At 41.4% G+C, this 25,192-nt stretch overlaps 1 protein-coding gene across 10 annotated transcripts in view; it reads left to right on the top strand.

Annotated features, from left to right (window-relative positions):
• The window catches only part of HUWE1 (HECT, UBA and WWE domain containing E3 ubiquitin protein ligase 1), a 162,700-nt gene that overhangs the window by 117,018 nt on the left and 20,490 nt on the right, over positions 1-25,192 (top strand). For 8 of the 10 annotated variants that reach the window (XM_028092893.2, XM_088028778.1, XM_028092891.2 and 5 more), the window contains 22 exons: positions 374-501; positions 722-803; positions 1,609-1,785; positions 2,234-2,393; positions 2,886-3,244; positions 5,950-6,145; positions 7,553-7,720; positions 8,803-8,948; positions 9,371-9,437; positions 10,377-10,591; positions 13,962-14,173; positions 14,847-15,029; positions 17,594-17,766; positions 18,121-18,269; positions 19,016-19,091; positions 19,920-20,018; positions 20,606-20,739; positions 20,927-21,095; positions 22,429-22,657; positions 23,305-23,483; positions 23,768-23,857; positions 24,007-24,161. In XM_028092893.2, the coding sequence (XP_027948694.1) occupies positions 374-501; positions 722-803; positions 1,609-1,785; positions 2,234-2,393; positions 2,886-3,244; positions 5,950-6,145; positions 7,553-7,720; positions 8,803-8,948; positions 9,371-9,437; positions 10,377-10,591; positions 13,962-14,173; positions 14,847-15,029; positions 17,594-17,766; positions 18,121-18,269; positions 19,016-19,091; positions 19,920-20,018; positions 20,606-20,739; positions 20,927-21,095; positions 22,429-22,657; positions 23,305-23,483; positions 23,768-23,857; positions 24,007-24,161 (3,546 nt within the window). The remainder of the gene's footprint in view (positions 1-373; positions 502-721; positions 804-1,608; positions 1,786-2,233; positions 2,394-2,885; positions 3,245-5,949; positions 6,146-7,552; positions 7,721-8,802; positions 8,949-9,370; positions 9,438-10,376; positions 10,592-13,961; positions 14,174-14,846; positions 15,030-17,593; positions 17,767-18,120; positions 18,270-19,015; positions 19,092-19,919; positions 20,019-20,605; positions 20,740-20,926; positions 21,096-22,428; positions 22,658-23,304; positions 23,484-23,767; positions 23,858-24,006; positions 24,162-25,192) is intronic. The other 2 variants (XM_088028777.1, XM_088028779.1) reach the window with 2 other exon arrangements.

The following is a 25,192-nucleotide window of genomic DNA, read 5'->3' as shown; positions in this document are numbered from 1 at the left end:
AAGACTGTGTAGGCTAGATGACGGTCCTTAATGATATTAATGATACTAATAACAGCTTCCATGTTAAGTATATACTAATGTGCCAGGCACTGTGTTGGGCATTAGAGTGATTGAACATATACACACACACTTCATTTAATCACCACAATTAACATTGGAGGTAGAAATAATTATTTCCTGTGATCCCTGGGGGGGTCTAGACACCCAAGGCCTAGAGAATTTAATAACTCAGATCACACAGCTGGTAGGTGGCGGAGGTGGAATTTGAATTCAGCCAGTTCTCTTAGTGTTCACCTCTGTGTTCTCCTATATTGTGCTAATCCTTAATACTGAGTAGAGGGTTGGTATTTATGGTTTTTCTTTGATCAATTAGGAGTTGAAGCTACCTTGTGCCTGGGTCGTTGAATCAAGTGGCATCCTTAATGTCCTAATCAAACTCTTGGAAGTAGTTCAGCCCTGCCTACAGGCCGCCAAGGAGCAAAAGGAAGTCCAGACCCCAAAGTGAGTGACTTTTATCTCACCTGGTTTCACTTCTGTTCCCCTTAGACTTGGGCCATGAAGTGTAGGGCCTGAATCAGGCACTTTTCTGGACCATGTATGGGGCAAATCTTGGGTACCTTTTGTGGTTTGAAAATAATTGAGGTGCCTAATGAAATCAAGATAAGTTTTCCCATATTGTGCAAGTTTCTGGTTTTCCCAGAGTAAATCATTTCTTTTTTAGGTGGATCACCCCAGTGTTGCTCCTGATAGATTTCTATGAAAAGACAGCCATTTCCTCTAAAAGAAGAGCCCAAATGACTAAGGTATATAATAATAGGCTTGATAAAACTGCTAAGCTTCTCAGGACAAGAGTAGACCAGAAGAGAATATGAGAAGAGTGGTAAAAAATCAGGGGAAAGCTCCCTGATTAAGACGTAAATCTCTTGAGGAATCTTAGTAACTCTAGATTTCTCTTCTGAATGGTGAGTTGGAATTACTTTTTTATGGAGCTGCTTGCGAAAGGGCCCAAGAACTTAACTGGAAGTAAATGTTAAAGGAATGTGCTATCTCCAGAGGAGGGAGTGGCTTTTATGTGAAGGACTGAGTGTGCGGCAATTCCTCCAAAAGGCGAATGTTCCTTTTTTTTCTTTTTAAGATTTTATTTATTTATTTATTTATTTTAGAGAGGGAGGGGTGAAGGGCAGAGAGAGACTCTTAAGGAGACCAGGAGTCAGACACTTAACCGACTGAGCCACCCAGGCGCCCCAAGCCAAGTGGCTCTTTATACGAAAATCATATATGCCACATTATCTCAGTGCCTTTTCAGAAACAGAAATTTTGTTCCTGCACATCCAAATTGTTTCCCATTTGTAGAAAACAGTTGGAAACAAAAGGAAAGCTGAGGATTGCAGGACAAGGGTGTAGAGGGTTTTGCACCTATGGAGGGGCTCAGGAACTTGAGAGTTAATGCATACAAAAATTTCTCTCTTGGCTCTCAAAATTTCATTAAATGTTCAGTGTTATTTTTTTTTCCTGGGTTAGCTTTAGCAGTGAACAGATGAAGTTACTATTTCTTCTAAAAACCAATCTTGCAGGAAATACAAAGAAACTTTGTCTTCTTCTATTTAGTATCTACAGTCCAACAACAACAACTGGCGCTGGTTTGATGACCGCTCTGGGCGTTGGTGTAGTTACAGTGCAAGCAACAACAGCACTATTGATTCTGCCTGGAAATCTGGAGAGACAAGTGTGCGTTTCACTGCAGGCCGAAGAAGATACACTGTCCAGTTCACTACAATGGTGCAGGTACATGCTCACTCAGTGCCATAAATTATTGAAAAGACAGGAAGGTACTGGGTGTGCCTTTTGGTTTGCTTCTTCCTGAACCAGCAGTCCTCATGTGTTTTAAGAAACACTAATACCACTACTAAATTGGGTATAATTTACAGAGAACGGTGTCTTCCTAAAGTCATTAGTGAGACCATGGGTCAGTCTGTGGCAATTTGATACTGTCCCACCCAGAAATGATTTTAAGTGTTAGAGATGGTATCTGCTCTATTGGAAAGTTTCCAGTTTGTTATAGGGCCTTATGTATGCTACTTTTCTTCTGGGGACTTTAGGCTTTCTCTCTATAAATGATAGGGGTGGGATAAATTGCCAGGGTTCCTTCCTGTTACAGGATTTTGCCTGGGAGTTCCAACCCCTCTTATAGTTTCTTTTCTTTGTAGAGATTTTTTTTGTCTTGAATTTCTAGGTTAATGAAGAAACAGGGAACCGGCGTCCTGTGATGTTGACTCTCCTGAGGGTACCACGGCTGAATAAAAACTCGAAAAATAGCAATGGACAGGAGCTAGAGAAGACACTGGAAGAAAGCAAAGAAATGGATATCAAACGTAAAGAAAGTAAAGCCAATGGTATGGACTTTTAGTTTTGAATCTTTCACGGTGTGTTACATAAAGCTTAATGTACCTTTATGGCTTAAATTTTGGCCAACTTCATCATGAGTGATTTTCTTATCCATCAGATTGCTTGGTGACTTAAAGATCAAGAATCCTGGGCGCCTGGGTGGCTCAGTTGGTTAAGCGACTGCCTTCGGCTCAGGTCATGATCCTGGAGTCCCAGGATCGAGTCCCACATCGGGCTCCTTGCTCAGCAGGGAGTCTGCTTCTCCCTCTGACACTCTTCCCTCTCGTGCTCTCTGGCTCTCATTCTCTCTCTCTCAAATAAATAAATAAAATCTTTAAAAAAAAAAAAAGGTCCTTTTTAAATGCCCTTTCCTCTGGTTTGGAATTGATGTTTTGTATGTTTCTTTTAATAGGACCCAGGTGCTTGACCTGGCTATGAGGGAGAGATGTGGGAAGAAATGTCAAGTTAAACTGTCTGAACTCCTACTTTCTTACTTGCAGATACTCCTTTGGCCCTAGAGAGTACAAATACTGAAAAGGAGACGAGCCTGGAAGAAACAAAAATTGGGGAGATCCTGATCCAGGGCCTGACAGAGGATATGGTGACTGTTTTAATACGGGCCTGCGTGAGCATGCTAGGAGTCCCTGTGGACCCAGACACTTTGCATGCCACGCTTCGCCTCTGCCTGAGGCTCACCCGAGACCACAAATACGCCATGATGTTTGCAGAGCTGAAGAGTACCCGCATGATCTTGAATTTGACCCAGAGCTCAGGCTTCAATGGGTTTACTCCCCTGGTCACCCTTCTCTTAAGACACATCATTGAGGACCCTTGCACCCTCCGTCATACCATGGAAAAGGTAAGTCTTTTTGGTGTCAGAAACTGGTTTAGCCTTATATCATACCTTTGTTCTCCTTGGTCTCAGAACAGCTACATTTCTGGTTCTTCATAAGGTGTGTGTGTATAGCTAGCTAGATATATAGACTATATGCTTTGTCTGGCAAACTTTCCCAGCTATGTGATCAGGTGCTTGCTTCGGTATGGTAAATTGTCCCATTGGATGACTTTTTTTTAAAAGTAGAACATAAGATTTTCAATTTTTAAATTTACTATAGTAATAAATCTCACCTATAAAGTCCTCTTTGGCAATATATATGGGTTTCTTGAAGCAAAAACTGTTAATGAGGAACTGGGATAACTTCTGCCAAGTTCACGTCTTAATTACCTTAATAAGAGTATTTCTCATGTGTTCACCCATGAGCCTATTTTCCAAACATTGTATTTTGGAGTTGTAAAAGTAGTAAAGTTTTAGAAATATTTATGATATACCAGACACTTTAATAAGCTCTTTACAGATACCCATTGTGCAGATTGGAAAACTGAGGCATGTATGTTCATTTTAGGAAACAAAGCAGTGGAAGAAATGACATAGCAATTAGAAAAAATGAAATTTTTTTTTAAGATTTTATTTATTTATTTGACAGACACAGCGAGAGAGGGAACACAAGCAAGGGGAGTGGGAGAGGGAGAAGCAGGCTTCCCGCGGAGCAGAGAGCCCAATGCGAGGCTCGATCCCAGGACCCTGGGATCATGACCTGAGCCGAAGGCAGACGCTTAATGACTGAGCCACCCAGGCGCCCCATGAAAATGTTTTTAACATCAACATTAAGACATCAGAGGGAGGAGTAGGGAAGACAAATGTCTTATTTCCTCCTCCTAATTCTTTGTCAACAGTCATCATGTGAATGTTATTGGACTTCCATTTTTCTCTTTTGGGACATTGTTTCCCACATTTGTAAGTAGTGTTAGAATATGCATTTTTGTGCATAGCTTTGTCACATTTAAGATTTGTTTTTCTTAGAGATTCTTAGAAATTGTATCAAAATGTACAAGTATTTTTTAACTTGCTTGCCAGAAAGGGGGTGCCACTTTATACTTCCACGTGTGTATGAGTATACATCTCACATTCTTCAGACAGTTCTTTGCCCAGCCTTTTTTATTTCATCTGACATGAGCAAAATCAAAAGGAGTGCTATTAAAAGCTGCATATACATTATTCCAAGGGTAAGAGACAGCCCAATAGGGAAGAAACAACTATATACAGATAGAATTCTGACTTAAAAACAAAATACTCGAATTGTTTCAAGTTTATACAACTTAAAAAATGCTAGGAAAAAAAATACAGGTTCAGGATGAGAGGACTTTCTGGGGCGCCTGGGTGAGTCAGTCGTTAAGCGTCTCTGCCTTTGGCTCAGGTCATGATCCCGGGGTCCTGGGATCAAGCCCCGCATCGGGCTTCCTGTGCTCGGCAGGAAGCCTGCTTCTCCCTCTCCCACCCACCTCGTTGTTCCTACTCTCGCTGGTGTTCCTACTCTCACTGTGTCTCTGTCTGTCAAATAAATAAAATCTTAAAAAAAAAAAAAAAAAACTTTCTAAGCTTAATTGTATTTGGGGGTGTGGGGAGCAAAAGAAGATCAGTGGCAGTTGTAACGTATCAAGTTGGCAAAATGTAAATGCTTGATAATATCCATTGCAGGTACGGGTGTGGACAACCAGGCATACTCTTACTTTTGGTAGGAGTGGAAATTGGTGCAGCCACATTGGAGGGCAATTTGGTACTGTCAGTTTAAGATATCCTTTGACCTAGAAATTCTATGGCTAAGAATTTATTTGATAATTGAAGTCAAGTATGCCGAGGCACATATAGAATGTTCACTGTAGGAATTGGTTGTAATAACAAGAAATGAGATCAAATGTCCAGCAGAGGACTAGATAAATTATAGCACATTCTTCATAGTGAAATTACACTTCTCTGTATTTAAAAAATGAGAGTTTATAATTGTAGCCTTACAGGCAAGATAAAGGGTTAATATATTAAACTAAAGAGCATGACTGATTTGGTAAGAAAAGCATTAAGATTCCAAAAGATGTTTGTCTTTGTGAACATAGCTCACAAAGGAATAAATAATGGAAAATATAGTGGAATTATTTTCTTTATTCTTTCCTGTATTTTCTATTGATTGATCCGCCCTTTTATGAGAAGACCAAAAGCATAATGATGTGTAAGCCCTGTAGTATCAGAGCAATAGTTTGATATTTCCTGTGGCTATCTGAGACTGATAATTGACTTCGAGGCATAAAGAAAACGTTTAATTTGTACACCAAGATACCGTATTGCATATTTTTAGAGTTTGAACCATTCTGGCTTAAAATTGGGACAGCATTTGGTGGGAAGGCTAGGAGCTGGCACTTATATGTGAGAGCTATAATTTAGATGGATGATCAGTGGTCTAGATACATTTCCCAATTTTTATGAAGATCACATGCCATCTGGTGTAATAATTGATAGTTTTGGGATATGCCGAATGTTGTAACTTTTTTTATAATCAGGAAGGAATGGGACTTAAAAGACTAAGTGTATCTTTTCTCAAAAATCTAAAGCTGTCATCCACTGTCTTGAGGCAGTTTGGATAGTATTTTAATCCTTGGTAACTCTTCCTTGAATGCAATTGTATTTTTGGAAAGTGGCCTTTAATCAGCAGTGTTTCTTCCTCTCTTTACTAGGTGGTTCGCTCAGCAGCTACAAGTGGAGCTGGTAGCACGACCTCTGGTGTTGTATCCGGCAGCCTTGGTTCTCGGGAGATCAACTACATCCTTCGTGTCCTTGGGCCAGCTGCATGCCGCAATCCAGACATTTTCACAGAAGTAGCCAACTGCTGTATCCGCATTGCCCTTCCTGCCCCTCGAGGCTCAGGAACTGGTGAGTTTCCCCTTCTCCTGGCCTTTGAGACATTGAAGTCTATGGCCTAGTATAACCCCAGAGATTTTCTTTGAGGAGATCTATAACTTGGAAAGCCTCCTTAGGCAAGTGTTGGGACATTGACTAGTTGGTCATGTGGGCCAATTCAGAAGTACCCAGTAGCTTTTTACTTGCCCTGTGGTAATCCCTGCCAGAGATACCAAGGACTCATTCAGTCTAGTCCTTGCCTTCAAAGAATTTGTCTTGGTGTGACAGCAGAGCTTATATACAGTGTGAATGGTTTACAGATAGAGTGGTAATTGAGGGACAAGTGGACATGTGATGACTTCACCTGATGCAGTAGGGAGTACACAGTATCAGTGTGTTCGTACTCAAAATGTCTGGCCTATATTGAATTATGAGGAAACAATTAAATGCAAATTGTGAGATACTCTATAAGACAGCCGACCTAGATTCTTCAAAAATATTGTTACAAAGGGGAAAAAAATGCAAGGTTCTCCTAGGTTTTAAAAGGAAACTACAAAGAATTATCAACCTTGATGGGATTCTGAACCCAGATAAAGAGATTTAGAGAAATTTGAATACTGAGTATAGTCAGATAATTGTGTCTTTGTTAAATGTCTTGGGTGTTATGATGGTATTCTGGTTATGTAGAAAAATATCTTTGATCTTAAGTATCCAGGTAAATAAATTTATGGGTAGACAAAAGGTGATTCTAGATGAAAAGTATATGGGTGTTAATTATACTAACCTTTAAACTTTTCTGTAGGGTTATGGGTTTTCTTTTTAAAATAAAAGGTAGGTTGGGAGGGGGGACTCATTATCTTGGGAGCCTCAGATATGTGCTTGGCTCTGTGCTGGGCAGATCTCATGTGTGATCTCTAAAATCTCAAATTTTAGGAATGAAAAAAATAAAATTAAGGTTTATTTAAGTAATTTGGCCATTATCCTGTAACAGAACTGGATTTCAAAACCAAGTCTCCCCAACTGCAAAGACTGTACTTTTTTTTTTTTTAAGATTTATTTATTTGTGTTCATGGGGGGGAGGGAGAAGCAGACTCCCCGCTGAGCATGGAGCCTGATTAAAGGTTCCGTCTCATGACCATGAGATGACCTGAGCTGAAACCAGGAGAGTCGGGCACTTAACCAACTGAGCCACCCAGATGCCCCATATATATACTCTTTTTTGCCTGTATTCTTTTTACTATTTGGTACTGCTGTAATAAGTTCTGTGGGATTTAGGGAAAGTAAAAGCCAGATTTTCTAGTAGGCTACTTAAACATTGTAAATGGCCTTCTGTTCCAAGCTTACATGTTTATACGAGCCCCCTTCTGAGTCTTTATCAGTAACCAAGTGTAGGTACTGGTTCACCATTGACTGATTTTTCTCTGTCTCACTTTGGCTTAGCTTCCGATGATGAATTTGAGAACCTTAGAATTAAAGGTCCTAATGCTGTACAGCTGGTGAAGACAACCCCTTTGAAGCCCTCACCTCTGCCTGTCATTCCTGATACTATCAAGGAAGTGATCTATGATATGCTGAATGCCCTGGCTGCATACCATGCTCCAGAGGAAGGTACGTAGCTAATGTACCTCAGGAGCCTGGGCACTTTGCCTGGATCTTTCAACCAACTTAAGTCTTAGTGAGCACTCACTATGTGCCCATGTACTGGGAATCAAGATGAATAAGACATATGATGCCCTTTTCTGAAAAAACTAGTGGGTCATACATTATGACAGATGGCAAAATAGTGGTGAGTCCTAGAGCAAGGCACCTGGCCTGGTGGGGGTTGTGACCTGTAGGAAAGTTTCTTAGAACAAGTGGTTTCTGAGATAAGTCTTAAGGATGAGGAGAATGTTGACATAATGAGAATCCATCCCTTACAGAGGGAAGAATAAACAAAGATTAAAGAGATAATATCTTGTAGACAGAAAAATAAATACCAAGAAGTCTCTAATGTTTTCATTCTCAGAAACAAAAACATCTTTATCTCCCAAAAAACTGGAATCAGTATTAGAAGGTGTGGTTAGGCTTTCTGACCTTTGAGAGCACCCTCCCAATCCACCTTTATTCCTAGCTAAGGTGCTGCTTGTAAGTACTGGGAAAGTCATAAATGAATTACTTGGAACCTAGCTTTCATTCCCGTCATATCCTTCTGGATTTTATTTGGGACATACTTATTTGATAGGTCCCACAGAATTGCCAAAAATTGATGAATATAGTCTTTATTAAGTCAAGAGAATCTGAGTCTTTGGTGCTTTTCATCATTCAGCACTCTGATCCATAGCTCCTTCTTCTACAACCATAGAACCTTTATTCCGCCTCATATATCCTCCCCCACCCCCAAAAATAATTATAGCTAGGGCAACCATTTATTGACTTCCGTTGCATTAGGCATAATACCAGCTATGTTCATTTAAGCTTAGTAGTGACAGGTGAGGAAAGTAAATTGCCTGTGGTCACAGAACTAGTTAGTGAAAGAATGAGCCTTTCAACCATGCTCTCTTGGTTATACTACATTTCTCCTCTTAAGTGAAAGCCTGGCAATATCGTTATATAAATAGTCATAGTAAGTTGGAGTGAAATTGACCAAGCTGCCAAATAGGCATTAAGATTGCAAAGTTACAAATGAGTTCTGTTTTTGTTTGTTTTTCTAGCAGAGAAATCTGACCCTAAACCTGGGGGTATGACCCAAGAGGTCGGCCAACTCCTACAAGACATGGGGGATGATGTATACCAGCAGTACCGGTCACTTACTCGTCAGAGCAGTGACTTTGATACACAATCAGGTTTTTCCATTAATGTAAGTCAATTCCAACCTCCTGTTTCCTTTTCCCTTTCCAATACCTATATGTTCTTTCCATATTTAGGGTTATGCTACAGAAATTTCAAAGGTATTAATTTTGATGTACCTATAAATTACCTGTGGCCTATAGATGAAGATAAATTTAAGGTGTCCCTGGGATTTTTCTCTGTTTGGATTGGAAACATTTCCTTAAATTCATTTTTCATTCTCATTTGCCCCTGCCCCTGCTCCCCATTCTCCCAGTCACTTTATAATGATGGCTTCCCACAGATTGTAGTATATAGCAGGTAAAGGTGATTAAAAGATCAGCCAAAGAGAATCTGTAGCATTCACAATGAGTACCCTGGGAAGGGATCCTACCATTTAGGGACAACTGTCTTTGAAATTAATAATGGCTCAGGAGTATTCTTCTTCCATAGAGTCAGGTCTTTGCTGCAGATGGTGCCTCCACTGAGACTTCCACATCTGGGACATCCCAAGGAGAAGGTAATGGTTTACTTTCTCTTGTTCTTATTTCTCGAGAGGACAAAGAAACTGGGTGTCCTGGGCAAGGGGGTATGGGAATGTAGGCATAATTTTCGCATTTACTTGTCTAAGTGAACTTTTCTCAAGAGTGAGCTCAGTGTTCTGTAAATAAAGGGTTTTTATATGCTAAAATTAATAGAACTGTGACTTAACCAAGTAATGGTTTCTATGGTAAGATCCTTTAGATCTACTCTTTAAACCACCCCATATATTTTGTTGGCTTTCATGCTGGTTTATAGAGTTTTGGTGCCAATGACACAATTCTAGCTCTTCTAAGGTTTGTGCGGTGGATTCTTGCCTTCTAGCAGTTTTTCCACAGAGCCCATTGGCTGCTTAGCCAACAATTAGAGAAATGTCATGTGGAAGCTTCCAAGAGCTGCTTCTTGGATAGGAAGATCTTTGAGATCTAAGCAAGGAGACAATTGTACTTGATACAACTGCTGGAATAGAGGCATGCTGGGATAAAGTATAGAGGGCACGTGATATAAAAGCATCTCAGTATTCCTGGATGAGACAGGAAAACATTTATAGAGGAGATCAGCTTTTGAGCTAAGCTAGATAAGTAAATATGTGCCAGGGAGACATGTGGGAAGGAAAAGGTAAAAGGGTGCATAAGGCATCTTTGGAGAGCTATTAGTACAGTATTGCTGGAGCATAAAATTATGTGTAAAAGGAGGGGAGTGACAGAAGATACAGCCTCCCTGCTGTACTATATCTCCATATTATGTCTGAGACCTGTCATCCTAGCTATCTGTGCTTCCACTGCATTGTGATGAGGACATTCAGTTTGTACCAGTGTCCTAAAGTGGAGGAGAAGTAGTATTCTCTTTGCACACGAGACTTGATGTTTGCCAGTATTTCAGTATGAAATTAAACCAGAGTTTGGTTCTTTCTCAACAGCATCAACTCCAGAGGAGTCTCGGGATGGGAAGAAAGAGAAAGAAGGGGACCGGGCCTCTGAGGAAGGCAAGCAGAAAGGCAAGGGCAGCAAACCTTTAATGCCCACCTCCACTATTCTTCGTCTTCTGGCAGAGTTGGTGAGGTCCTATGTTGGTATTGCTACCCTGATTGCCAACTACAGCTACACTGTGGGCCAGTCTGAGCTGATCAAAGAGGTAATATATCCAATCTGCCTAAGATTTTATACTGTCATCATTTGGTCACAAATGTGTCAGACACTTTGCTAGAAACCTATGCATGCTAGCCCAGTGTTGCAAGGCAGAGGCCTCTTGCGATAACACTGAAGAAGCTAGGCATTTTCCAGTAATGGGGCGCCATCAGGCTCATTACAGGGAGTGAGTTGGTGCCATTTGTTATTTGTTTCGTAGAAAACCACTTGGTCTACAGTGTGGCGACTGCAAAAGACAAGGTTTAGAGTCAAACCAATTAAGAATCTGATCTAGATAGCAATCTAGGTAATACAGGATCTTGGTGAAGTTACAGGAAAAAATGGGTGAGTTGAAGAGATGTTTTAAAGGTAGAAATAGACAAGAATTGGAAGATGACAAAATCAAGGACTCGTTACGTGGGTTTTCTATTTTGTTAGAAGAAATGGTTTGAAGAATGAAGGTAGAATTTGAAAAGTATCTGTGGTTTGTCTGCATAAGGGTGTCTAGGGGACAGTAGAATAAGCCAAATACACAAGAATATGGGTGTTTATCTTCCAGATGTACTCACACCCGTGCAGAGACAGCTGATGTGGTTAATAGTATTTGTAACATGGAATATAAGGAAAGCCTAAATGTCTATCAGAGCTATGAGAAAGAATGAAGTCATATTTTATATGTCCTGATACGGAATTATCTTTGAGTTAGATTTTTCAAGTGAGAGGGCACTTTAAGAAACTAGATCATGTTCCTATATATGTAAGAGGGGTGCCCAGGGAGGTTTTGTAAAGTGGACCTTGTTCTGGGGCGGGGGAGTCACATTGTAATTTTATGGTTAGTAAGCAGTAAAGGGTCTGAGAGTGGAATGGGGACAATAATGTTGCAGGCAAAGAATAAGAAAGCTGCCATTTTTTAAGCTATTTTGACTTTAATCCAAGTTTTTAAAATACATACAAAAATACACAATTCCTGAATAATTCATCAGTTTTTCTTGGGTGACCATTACCCAAATTAAAACGTTACACATTCCATAAAAGTTTACCCCTTCATGCCTTTGTACATCTTCCCCTCCCCTTTAAGCTTCCGTAAGGTCACCATTATCTTGAGTTCTATTGCCATAGATTAGTTTTGCACTTTATATAAATGGAATCTTATAGTATATACTCCTTTGTGTCTGGATTCTTTTATTTAAGATGTTTGCAAGATTCATTTTTCAGTGCGGTTGTAGTTTTATTTGCTGTATAGAGTTCCACTGTGTGAATGTAACACAGTCTCATCCATTCTAGTGCTGATAGACAATTGGGTAGTTTTCCATTTACAGGTATTAAAAGTAGTGTTGCTATAGTCCATTCTTATACATGTCTTGGTGAACGTATACAGTTGACCCTTGAACAACACAGGGTGTTAAGGTTGCTGACACCCCACCCCCTTCCCCCCCTCCATGTATGCAGTTGAAAATCTGCATATAACTTTTGACTCCCTAAAAACTTGTAGCTTTCTGTTGACCAGAAGCCTTACCAATATCCTAAACAGTCAATTAACACATACTTCATATGGTTATATGTATTAGAGAAAAGAAAATGTGATTTAAGAAAATCATAAGGAGAAAATATATTTACAGTATGGTACTTTATAAAAAAAAAAAAAATCTGCGTATAAGTGGGCCCACACAGTTCAAACCCGTGCTGTTCAAGGATCAACTGTTATAAGGGGTTCTGTTAGGTGGTATATGCCTAGGGATAGAATTACTAGTCTCTTCAGCTTTAGCAAATGGCACCAAAAGTTTTCCAGAGTAGTTGTGTCAATTTATATCATCACCAAGCACAGCATGTGGGAGTTCAGGTTGTTTCACCTCCTTGCCAACACTTGGTATTTTTCTCATTTTTCATTTTAGCTGATCTAATGGATTTGTAGTGGTATTGCATTGTGGTTAATATACCCCTGTCTTTATTGGCCATTTGGATATTCTCCTGTGACAAGTCCAAGTCTTGTATTCTTGTTTTCTATTGAATTATTTACATATTCTGGATATAAGTCTTTTGTGGAGTTATGTATAGTAAATACACATTAGGCATTTTATTTCAAAGCTTTTAATCATTATGCCAGTTGTAGTTACTCATGGAATAAGACATTTAATTGCAAATTTATTAAGTGTGTGTTTAATATGTGTCACGTGACTTTGTGGTACTGGGTACTCCTAGGTGCTTTACAAATGCAATTGATGATCCTTACCTCAGCACTGGAAGATTATTGGTATTGCTACCCTTAACAGAGAAGTAGAGAAGGCTCAGAAAGATGAGCTTGCTCAAGGCCAGCTGCAGAGTAGCAGGATTAGAATTGGAACCCAGGTCTCTAATTACAAATCCAAGTCTCTTTACTACATCATACTGCTTTCCCAAATTGCAAAGCCTTTTTTCCGGTTTTTACTAATAATGTCCTATAACATATTTATACAATTTTATATTTTATTCACTACTGGGGAATTTTTATTTCTAATAAGTTCCATCTTAACCAGGCCACCTTATCTAATTATCCAGACTTTAGAATTCTTCAATGCTTTTTTGTTATTGAGGCAAAATTTACATAAAATTAAGCATTTTAAAGTGTATAGTTGAGTTGCATTTGGTACGTTCATTGTTGTGCAACCATCATCTCTTTCTAATTCTAAAATCTGCTTGAATGACAAGAGAACTAAGTTCCTTTCTAATATAAGGAATTACCAGGGCAGACATCATTGTTAGAAGGAACAAGTCTCAATTTCCTTCCCTTGTTGGGCCTTTTTTGCTATTTTGTATAACTGCATTAAATATGTTTGCATATCCATATCTGTGATTGTGCTGTTTCTCTTTCAACTCCTGCCAATTTTTAGCCCAGGGTCCTTAGCATATTGTAGGTATCGGTAAATATTACAATTTAATTAACTACTGAAGGAATTACAGCATTCAATTATGAATCAAGATTTGAATCCTTGCCATTGGCTAAGTTTTTTGTGCAGGCCATGTTTCTTTGGGCCTCATATTACCCATCTGTCAGATGGGGAAAATACTGAACTTGGCTTAACTGTTCTATAGGTTTACTGTGAACAGTTCTATCAAATATCACACATAAAAATGTTTTGAGAAATACCAAGTGACATGTAAATAAAGGTGCATAAACTGTGTAGTGAGGAATGAATGGGATTTAAAAGCATAAAATCTGGATTTGCTACTCACTTAGCTTGTACCTTCAACCCTTGGTCTTCTCATCTATAAAGTAGACCTGATAATCGCTTGACTGGATGACTTCAAGGATCAACTTTGTGTATTTGTGCCTTGTTGATATGCAGACAATATGGCATAATTATGCTTGTGAGTAAATGTCATGATTAATGACTTTTCAGGACTGCAGTGTGCTAGCTTTTGTTCTGGACCACCTCCTCCCACATACCCAGAATGCAGAAGACAAGGACACACCTGCCCTGGCCCGCCTATTCCTCGCAAGCCTGGCTGCTGCAGGGAGTGGCACAGATGCCCAAGTGGCCCTTGTGAATGAAGTAAAAGCAGCCCTGGGACGGGCACTGGCTATGGCTGAGAGTACAGAGAAACATGCCAGGTAAAAATCCATGCCTGACGCAGTGCTAATAACCAGTAGCATCCCGTTACTCCATTCCTTGTCCATGGGATTCCTTGCACTTGTGAACAAGAGTTCTGGTCCCACTGGCACTGTGTATTCTCTGGTCCTCTCAACTAGTTCTAGTGCTTCCAAATACCTAGAGTGCTGATTACATTTGGAGGAGGGTACAGCTTAGAGAAAAAGCAAAGGGATGTTTTCATTATACTTCTGAGGTCTTGAAGAAGTTGGGCAGGGTATTCAATCTCACTTTTTTAAATTAGTGTAAAGAGGGGCGCCTGGGTGGCTCAGTCATTGAGCATCTTCCTTCAGCTCAGGTCATGATCCCAGGGTCCTGGGATTGAGCCCCCACATCGGGCTTCCTGCTACACAGGAAGCCTGCTTCTCCCTCTCCCACTCCCCCTGCTTGTGTTCCCTCTCTCACTGTCACTCTCTCTGTGTCAAATAAATAAAAATCTTTTAAAAAAATAAAAATAAATTAGTGTAAAGAAAATTAAGAATGCTACCACTCAGGAAGTGAGCTCTCAACCTGTTTCAATGTTACTTCCAGAAGGAAACACTGAGGGCACAGGAGGGTTTATCCGAGGCAAGTTAGTGAAGACACCAAAGAACAGGCAGTATTCATATGATAGAGGTTTTAAAATTTCTCTCCCAGGCTTCAGGCAGTGATGTGTATCATCAGTACTATCATGGAGTCCTGCCCCTCCACCTCCAGTTTCTACAGCAGTGCCACAGCCAAGACCCAGCACAACGGCATGAACAACATCATTCGACTCTTCCTAAAGAAGGGACTGGTTAATGACCTGGCAAGAGTGCCTCACAGCCTGGACCTGTCCAGGTAAAATTATTCCTGAACTCCAGCTGCAGGCTTTTGCCCTCTCTTTAGTCATGCTGCTTTTATTTCTTCATTTGCTTATATTTCCTGTATCCTCGTCAGATGAGTAGTGAGCCACCAATGTGATAGGAAAAGTTTGGTATAGGTGGGAACCTGAGTTCTTAGTATTGTGGTTAAGCAAGGCACTTGCCTTTCGTTAGGCCTTAGTTTTCTCATTTGCTGCAAACTCAAGAGTTGGACTATATGAATAAGTTTTTTCCCAAGCTTCCCCTACCTTAATTAAAAATGACCTATTATTATAAGATTGTATGTGTATCATGAGAACTACAGATGAGCAAAAATAGATACCATATTTCTGCCACTCAGATATCACTGTTACCTTACCACATATCTCTCAGTGGTTTTCTTCACATACATACAAAATGTATTTTTTTACTAAAATGATATTATATATGTTGCTGTGTAACCTGGGTTGGGTTAGGGTTTTTTGTTGGTTTTTTTTTTTCCAGTTACTATCTCTACCTTCTGGTATAAGTAATTTTTCGTCCTATATAATGCCCAAATCTATATTCAAAAATTTTTGTCCAAACCAGAATCTAGTTACAGACCTTGCATTACATCTGGTTATGTCCTCTGAATCTCTGTTATTCTAACACAGAACCTTAATTTTTTTAATCTTCATTTTATTTCTGTTAGTAACACTAATTTATTGAGGTGATCAGGCCTGCTGTCGTACAGAATGTTTTGCCTTCTCGATTTGGTCCATTGCAGTGTCGTTTAACTTGTTCCTTTACTCGCTGTTTTCTGTAAACTTCTAATAAGAGCTAGAAGCTTAATGGAGCAATTTAAAATTATTGGTTAAGATATATCATAAGTGATGTATATCTCATATTCTGTCATGGGGAGACACATCTCTTTGAACTATCAAAAATCATGATAAAACTGACCACTAGACTGATAATCATCATTGTACTGTTATATTTTCACCTTTCTTACTAGAAAGTAATCTATGTTAGTATTTTGGCACTGTATCCTGTCAGCCACATACCTAATCAATGATCTTAACACTAACTGATAATCCTGTCCTGTGCCAATTTCTTCGGGGATTATCAGTGACAACTTTCTAATTTCTGTCATTCCTTCTACACTGTTAGTTGGCATTTTTGTGTGACAGAGTCCCTGTTCAAGGGGGTGAGGGATCTGGTTACCCTGAAATACAGTTCCTACTGAAAAGGCAGGATAAAAACTTTCTTTTCTTAAGTCACCAATTTTTAATCAGTAGATTTAATCACCACCTCAAATGCAACTTTCTCTGGCTTTCGATTTTCTATTTTCACTGATTTTTTTTTAATCAGTGATTGAATTATTTGGATCACTGCAGTCATTCTTTTTCATTACACCTTTGGCCCATGGGGCCTCCTTAGGTTGACTTCTTTGTCCTTTTGATACAAGCTCATCAATTTTTTTAAAAATTTCAAACTCAGGAGTGAGCACGTATGTTTCATCTAGATTAACCAGTGGTTATCATTTCTGTCCTATTTGCTTGAGTTCCCCCTTTCTTCTCCCTTTTAGGAGCTAAATCATTTGAAGTTTATTGCAAACAACATGATGCTTAACCTGTGAATACTTTAGCATGTGTCTCCTAAAAATAAACATTCCTTTACATGGCTAGAATATCATCACATCTAAGAAATTTTACCATTGATGTAACAATACTCAATTTTTATGTCATATTCAAATATCCCCAGTTATTCTAAGTATTATACCTTGAGGGTAGAGTGTTTTGATCCAGGATCCAATGAGCATGACTAATTGCATTTGATTGTCACATGTCTCTTGTTATGGCATTTGACTGTTTTGAAGAATCCAGAAGGCCAAATGTCTTGTAGAATATTCCATAGTCTGGATTTGTCCAATGCTTCCTTATATTTTAGGTTCAGGTTAAACTTCCCAGCATGAATAGTACATAGGTGATGTTTGCCCTTACTGGTGCATCACATCAGGAGACACATAGTGCTAATTTGTCCCATTATTGGTAATGCTAAGTTTGATCACATAGTTAAAGGTTAGCTTTCCCCCTTTGTACTTAGTAAGTTTTTTCTGGGGTGATGCTTTGAGTTCATATGAAGATTATATGAATATCCTATGCCCTGAAGATTTTTAACTCCATAGTTTTAGCATTTATTGGTGATCTTTGCCTGGATCACTTATATTGCTGTTTGAAAAGTGATGATTTCTGATTTTCTCATTGCTGTTTATTAGCAGACAGGCATTCTTTTATAGTGAAGATTTCCTTCTGCCTATTTGTATCCCTGTGGCTGCAGGTTCTTTTTATATTTAATGTAATACCATTACCATCATTAGTTTTGATACTTCAGTGATCTCAGATTTGGCCTGTGGTAATGATGACCCATTAATTTTTTAAAGCCTCTGGCACAACAAGATGTCCCAGACTCACCTTGTACCCTCCATGCCCCATCCCTGGAATCAGTTACTCTGAGGAGCCTTGGTTCCTTTTAGTGTGGATTTTTGTGCTAAGTCCATCTCTGTATCTTGCTTTATCTCAGTCCAAACATGGCTAACACAGTCAATGCTGCTTTGAAGCCTTTGGAAACACTTTCCCGAATTGTGAACCAGCCCAGTAGCCTTTTTGGCAGCAAGAGTGCTTCTAGCAAGAGCAAGTCTGAGCAGGATGCCCAAGGAGCTGCTCAAGACTCCAATAGCAACCAGCAGGACCCAGGTAGGGAATCAGAGCCAATGGACTGGAGAGCTGGCTGGGTGGGCATAGCTATTTTGTGGGCACATCGCATCACAACTGTTCTGGCTTGGTATTGTTTCCCTGGGAACTTGCTGGCCTTCCAGAGATCTGTCATAGTGGCGTGGGAATCTGCCCCACAAAGAATTCCTTAAAATTGCAGCCTTATTTGGCTATCCTCACACGTAGCCTTGTCTTTTCCTTTGTCACCCATTCATTTATTCTCTGAGAACTTGTAAATTTGCCCAGGGAAGGGACCTTATTGTCTTCATGCTTGCCTCGTGGTGCCCTGCACATAGGCACCCTTTGATTATTTTGCTGGTTGGTTGATTGTTTCAGGCGAGCCTGGGGAAGCAGAAGTGCAGGAGGAGGATCATGATGTCACTCAGACAGAGGTGGCAGATGGGGATATCATGGATGGGGAGGCTGAAACCGACTCAGTGGTGATTGCTGGGCAGCCTGAGGTGCTCAGTTCACAAGAGATGCAGGTAGGGAGGCAGATCACCCAGCATACCCCTATTGCGGCGCTGAACCAAATCCCCAAGCGGTGTGGGTGGGTGAGTACTTTAGATCTTTGCCTCAATGCTGTCTGTTTTGCAGAGGAGCACAGATGATATGCTTAGTAGTAGATGCTCAGTAAATGTGTTTGTATTAAATGAGGGGCGGGGGCAGGGCCAGGATGCTATCCATGTACTATGAAATGGAATAGATCCCAAGAGGAAAACTTAGGCACAGGTGAAATGTGGAAGTAGAAAACTGGCCTGAGTCCTTTGGGCCCAAGGTCTTTGATTTATTTGGCTCTGGTCATTAATGGAAATTCCTTAACATCACTGTTGTGCCTATAGCACCTGGTCTCACTGGAGCATTCAAACGGCTATTTTCTAAAGACCCTAAAGAAAGCATTGTAATTTCTGGAGCTGCAGTGGTAAGAAATGGGGCCTACAGTCCTAAGCTGCTAGCTCTGAGGAGATCTGCATGTATTCCTGGATAGTATAACGACTAACCTGGTCTGAGATAACTGGGATGAATCCATTTGAAGGACAGTCTGAGTGTGGATTGGCAGCACATGGTAGTTTCTGTGCTCTTAGCACCAAATGTGTGGTGTTTTATGCAACATGCTCTGTCACACGTTATCCTAGAAATATATACTCCCTTGCTGGCTTTTTTTAGGGTTTCCGTGCTAGCACAATGATAGACTTGTGTGCATCCATATATATGTTCTATTTCTCTCCAGGTTGAGAATGAGCTGGAGGACCTGATAGATGAGTTGCTTGAGAGGGATGGCGGATCTGGGAACAGTACAATTATAGGTGAGAGCCCCAGAACTGAGTATAGCCTCTTCCTTTGCCTCAGTCTCTCTTGGGAGGACCCTTTTTCTCATCATCTGCTTGCTCAGCTCTGCCTAAGGGCTCATAGCCAGCCTAGATTGCTGCTTGTCTTGATGTTGATGGTCTTACAGATGAGAAATTCACAAACCATCTACAGACCTGTGGTGGCAGGTCTGAAGCGTTGCCTGTGTGGGGGAGGTGGAGGGGGTGGCCATCAGTATAGATGCTACATGAGGCACATCAAGAGTGTTATTCATGGAAGCCTAGAGGAGGCTTTAGAGGCTGTAGGGTGAGAAAGCGCTTTCCTTTCAGTTTTTCAGCAAAATCCAGGGGCTTTCCGCCTCTGAGTCTCAGTAGTGTAAAAAGAGCGATCATTCCCTAAGGGTGGCCCTTTTTACAATTCAAAGGGAAAACGGCAAAAGTACCCTACTGTCACCTGGTTACAAGGTTCTATGTGTTACTTGTTTTTATTTTATTGATGAAGGAAATCAAAGGATAAACGGAAGTAGACATGTATTCTTAAATCTGACAAGGCTTTTTCACACCCATTATCCTCTGTGGTTTCACAATTAGTGGGATTGGCAGGGCAGATGTGATCATCCCATTTTACAGATGAGGAAACTGAGACTCAGACAGGTAAAGTGACTGGCCAAGCTCACCTAGCTAGTCGACAGCAGAGAACATAGGTCTTCTCCCTCATCCAAAAAAAAAGTGGATATCTGCTAGGTGTACATAGCTACTTTAGGCGTACCCAATCTGGAAAGGGAAGTCCTCTGTTGTTCAGTGAAGGCTCTGCTCTGTAACCTTCAGTGAGCAGAAGTGGAGAGGATGAATCACAAGAGGACGTGCTGATGGATGAAGCTCCTTCCAACCTCAGCCAAGCTTCCACCTTGCAGGCCAACCGAGAAGGTGAGAGTGCCGAGGCCAGAAAGGCCTCCCTTCTTGCCCTGCACGTCTGACAGACACTACACTAGGGTTTTCCTGGAGGCAGCTGCCCACATGTGCAGAATAAGGAAGCATCTGTCTGCATGCGCTGACATACACCATCCACTTTATCCTCAGCCAGTTTTTCAAATAACATGTTACTACTGCTTGCCCAAAAGTTTGTCACTTCTTACTTGGTTCGCTTTCTTCTCACCCACCTGCTATCATCGCTCCAGATTCCCTCTTACCAACAGGATGCAGTCAGTAGCAAAGTAGGGCTGGAAAGGCAAGGGGGCACCAGCAGACTTGGCCAAGTCCTAGACCATGGCTCCTGAAGCACCACTCTGTAGCCAGCCTCCACATTCAGCCACCCTGCTCAGCGTGTTGATGCGTTGATTGGCACTCTCAGGAAATCAGGGCTGGCTCACTAAGTCTGTATATCACCCCAGATCTGATTCTTCCTCTCCTAGAGTCAGATACCCCATCGCCTTCCCACTCAGTCTGCCGGCCTGCACAGTAGCCTGTTTGCTAGCTACTCAGTATAGTCCTCCAATGTGCTCCCTTTGTTTTAGATTCCATGAATATCCTGGACCCTGAGGATGAGGAGGAGCACACTCAGGAAGAGGACAGCAGTGGCAGTAACGAGGATGAGGATGATAGTCAGGATGAAGAGGAGGAGGAGGAGGAAGATGAGGAAGATGATCAGGTGAGGGGGGACTGTGTTTGGGCTGGTTCAGACAACCTCTTCCGTGGGAACACAGAGCTGGAGAAAACCAACAGTCTGGGTTGCTAGCCTCAGCGCCTCCCTCCCTCATGTGCAAATGTGGCCATGACACCAGACTTCAGAAAACCCTTACCTCCAGCAATTCTCCATCTCCTATTTTCCCCTTAAGGAGGATGATGAAGGTGAAGAGGGAGATGAAGACGATGACGACGATGGCTCTGAAATGGAATTGGATGAGGATTACCCTGATATGAACGCTTCTCCCTTGGTCCGATTTGAGCGCTTTGACCGGGAGGATGATCTCATCATTGAGTTTGACAACATGTTCTCCAGTGCTAGTAAGATACAGGGGCTCAGCTGGGTTTTATCTCTTGATTCTTATACCCTTCTCTAGGGTAAGCCAAGCAGTGAACCAGAGCAGCTATCAATCTGATAAAGACAGCACTTCTTTTCCTATGCTGACTTCCTGGGGCAAGGGATATCTGAATCCATCTCTCTCAATAAATGTATACTTAGAAGAAGGAATTGTGAGAGGCTGCTTTTGTTCTCTCCACCTCAGTAAACAGGCAGCCATTTTAGAGCCTGGACAACTTGATGATTTGCTTGAATTTTTTTTTAAGTGAGACCAAGGCTGACTGCATCAGGCACCCATGTGCATGCTACAGTGACAGGGCAATCAATAATTCTTATGTCTGTAACACTGGATCTTGAGAGTTTGGATGAACACCTTTGAGCTTGGCATTGGGGAGTAGATTTGAGCACATTCACTCTGGTCATCAAGGACGCATCTTTTCGGAGGAGAGAGTGAATCTCTTCCCTTCTCCCCCATCAACGTCAAAGTTCGCTTTTAGCATCTAGTTCTTAAAATCAAGCTGTCTTGAGAAGGCAGGTCTTGACCCCAAATCACAAGCATGATATAGCAGAAAATACTGAACTGTTCTGGTCTATTGTCTTGGCCAAGTAGTCTCTTACCTCTTTGAGCCTCAGTTTGTCACCTGTAAATGAAAAGTTTTAAAAGAAAAAAAATGGGTTGTATTACATAATTTTCAAGGTGCCTTCTGTGATTTTCTTTGCATTTTTGTGATTTCCATCAGTCTTCCTTTTGTTGAGCCTCCCTTCGTTTAGCAAATTAAACAAATATTTGAGGAGTGCCTACTGTTTCCTAGGTACTCGGGATACAGCAGTGAAAAAGAAAAGTCCTTTTCCGTGAAAGGAGCTTATGGTCTGTTAGGAATTATAAGTAAGCAGGCGTTACGTTGTAGTATGGGTAAGAAAGCCCAGAGAAAAGGATTATTAAGCCAGTCTGTAGAATCAGAGGAAGTGACATCTGGGCCAAGAACAAAAGAGCGGGTGAAGAAGGGGGAGTGGAGTCTTTGAGGTGGAGGGAGTAGCATGTTTCTGAGGGGCCTAGAAGCATCACTGTGGCTATAGCGTGGAGAATGGATTGGGAGAAGGTACTATTTAGGAGGCTGTTGCAATATCTAGGTAAGAGATGGTGGCATAAGCTATGGTAGTGTCAGTGATTATAGATGAGGCGTGGGAATGAGGGAGAAAGGACAAAGCTCAGGTTTCCGTGTGAGGAAGTAAGGCCCAGGAGACATGGTTCTGTTGAAACAACCATGGAAGAGATTTTTTTTTTGGCACTGACCCCTTTACATATTGTCCTTGCAGCAGACATCCCCCCATCCCCAGGAAATATCCCTACCACTCACCCACTGATGGTACGCCATGCAGACCACAGTTCTCTGACGTTGGGCAGTGGCTCCTCCACAACGCGTCTCACCCAGGGCATCGGGCGCAGTCAGAGGACCCTAAGGCAGCTGACAGCCAATACAGGCCATACCATTCACGTTCATTACCCTGGGAATCGCCAGCCCAACCCTCCTCTTATACTCCAGAGGTGAGTTACATTTGTCCCATTTCTTTGGATTGTATGTGCAGCCTTTTGGGGAATACTAAATTGTATAACACAGTCTTTTTGCTTAAGTGTTCTCCAATGCATCCATTCAGCAATCAGTGAAGCATCTCATGTGCCAAGCACTTAACACTTTAAATCTAGACAGGACAGGATTTCTGCCCTCAGGCTTATGAGTTTAGTGGAAGAAACAATTTTAAAATGAGGGAAAAGGACATAGGTGTCATAATGGTCAGTGTACAGGCTACGGTGGGTATACAAGAGCGATGTACCCTAACACAGTGCCTGGCATTATCAGTGACACAACTATGGAATAATATGCGGCCTCAGCCCAAATAAAGTTTGCAGACTAATGGAGTAGTTAGAAAGATAACTAAGATTTATGCCTAGTGGGGTACCTGGCTGGCTCAGTCAGAGAAGTATGCAGTTCTTGATCTTGGGGTCATGAGTTAGAACCCCGTGATGGGTGTAGAGATTACTTAAACAAAAATTTAAAAAAAAAGATTTATGCTTAATGTGATCAGGTCCGTAATAGTGTTAAGCATTTCCAAGAGGTAACAAAAAGGATCTCACAATAACAGATTGAAGGACCCCCTATGAATTACAGTGACCATGGCACCATCACCCTACAGGTTGCTTGGTCCTTCTGCTGCTGCTGACATCCTTCAGCTGAGCAGCAGCCTTCCCCTACAAAGCCGTGGCCGAGCCCGCCTCCTGGTAGGCAATGATGATGTCCACATCATTGCCAGATCTGATGATGAACTGCTGGATGACTTTTTCCATGACCAGAGCACAGCTACCAGCCAAGCAGGCAAGTTTGTGTGGTGAAAGGGAGGGTACAGTTTTTCACATTCTACTTTTTCCTTGCTGAGGGAAGGCAGAGCAATATCTGCCCTGCCTAGAGAAACCACATTTTATTGGAGCCAGAACCACTTGATAATTTAGCCAAGGTGAACAAAACCTTCACTATCTCTGGATACTTGTGATGTGCCAAATCTTGTGATGGACTTTGGGTCCTGTTAGAGAAATATGGCAATTTTTGGATCAGATGACATATGACCACTCCAAGAATCTCACTCTTTTGTTCCCCTACAGGGACCCTGTCCAGCATCCCCACAGCCCTGACCCGCTGGACAGAGGAATGCAAAGTTCTTGATGCTGAGAGCATGCATGACTGTGTTTCAGGTATGTGGCAGCTTGGTTATCTGAGCAGTAGTGTGCCTTCCACAGCTGGGATGAGTGCGTGGGAATTGTTGCCCTCATTCTCTGGCTGCAAGCTCTGCCTCTTGGCTACCTCCCGTGAGCAACCTCTGATCTTTGCCTCTTTGATCCAGTTGTTAAAGTGCCCATTGTTAATCACCTGGAATTCCTGAGGGATGAGGAGCTGGAAGAAAGGCGGGAGAAACGCAGGAAACAACTGGCTGAGGAAGAAACTAAGATAACTGACAAAGGCAAAGAAGATAAGGAAAACAGGGATCAGAGTGCACAGGTGATTTGCAAGGGCTGGGAGGATTCATCTTTGGCTGTGTCTTCCTTTACTTTCATATGATTTTGGCATATGCATAGCACCAGTCATTAAAGAATCCTGAGATGTTCACACTGAACCTGAGAAATGATTCATTCTAAATGCACCCTACATTCATATGTTTTTTAGGGGAAAGAATTCAAACCCAGAGGGAAAATTATGTCTCCAGTGTCTCTTGCTGGGGAAAACTGGAGCAAGAAGCAGAGTGGCTCCTGACTTAACCAGTCACACTGTGTAGTCTCTACCTTCAGTGACTGCAGCTAGACAAGAAGAATGATTTTGATTATGCCCATGCTCTTGGTGGTTCAGTTGCACTTCACTTAGTGGAAGTGGATTGACTTACCAAGTGTGGGGAATCCTAACCAAGATGACCCCATTCCATCATTTGGATAAGTTAGGCTTAGGATTCAATCAGGAAATATTCGTGCTCTGAACCCTAGCATGACATGTCATTTTCTAAGGCTTTGATTTTCAATTTGTAAAATCTGTAGCATGACTGGTTTGGAAAGAAGCTACCTATTTTAAAACTTCTGGGAAGTTGAACAATACTAGCCTTAAAATATATGAAGTAAAAGCTAATAGAAATAAGAAATTGGGGCGCCTGGGTGGCTCAGTCGGTTAAGTGTCTGCCTTCAGCTCAGGTCATGATCCCAGGGTCCTGGGATCGAGCCCCGCATCGGGCTTCCTGCTCAGCGGGAGGCCTGCTTCTCCCTCTCCCACTCCCCCTGCTTGTGTTCCCTTTCTCGCTGTCTCTCTCTCTCTGTCAAATAAATAAAAATGAAAAAATCTTAAAAAAACGAAGAAATTAAAAGACTTGAGTGAAAGACTTTATTATATCCCACTCAGCAGTTAGGTCAGATTGAGGATTTTGAAAATGTTCAGTTAGGATAACAAACTTGATTTAACAAATACTTTTGTATGAAAGTTTTACCTGATAAACAATAACGTGGTTTCAAACACATGAAAAGGGATAGAAAATAGGCAACCCTGGCATA

This window comes from Eumetopias jubatus, unplaced genomic scaffold (genome assembly GCF_037043125.1).
Source record: "Eumetopias jubatus isolate StellerSeaLion01/CBP00866 unplaced genomic scaffold, mEumJub1_p1.0 scaffold_11, whole genome shotgun sequence".
Taxonomy (NCBI): domain Eukaryota; kingdom Metazoa; phylum Chordata; class Mammalia; order Carnivora; family Otariidae; genus Eumetopias; species Eumetopias jubatus.
This window is presented reverse-complemented; position numbering and strand designations above follow the sequence as displayed.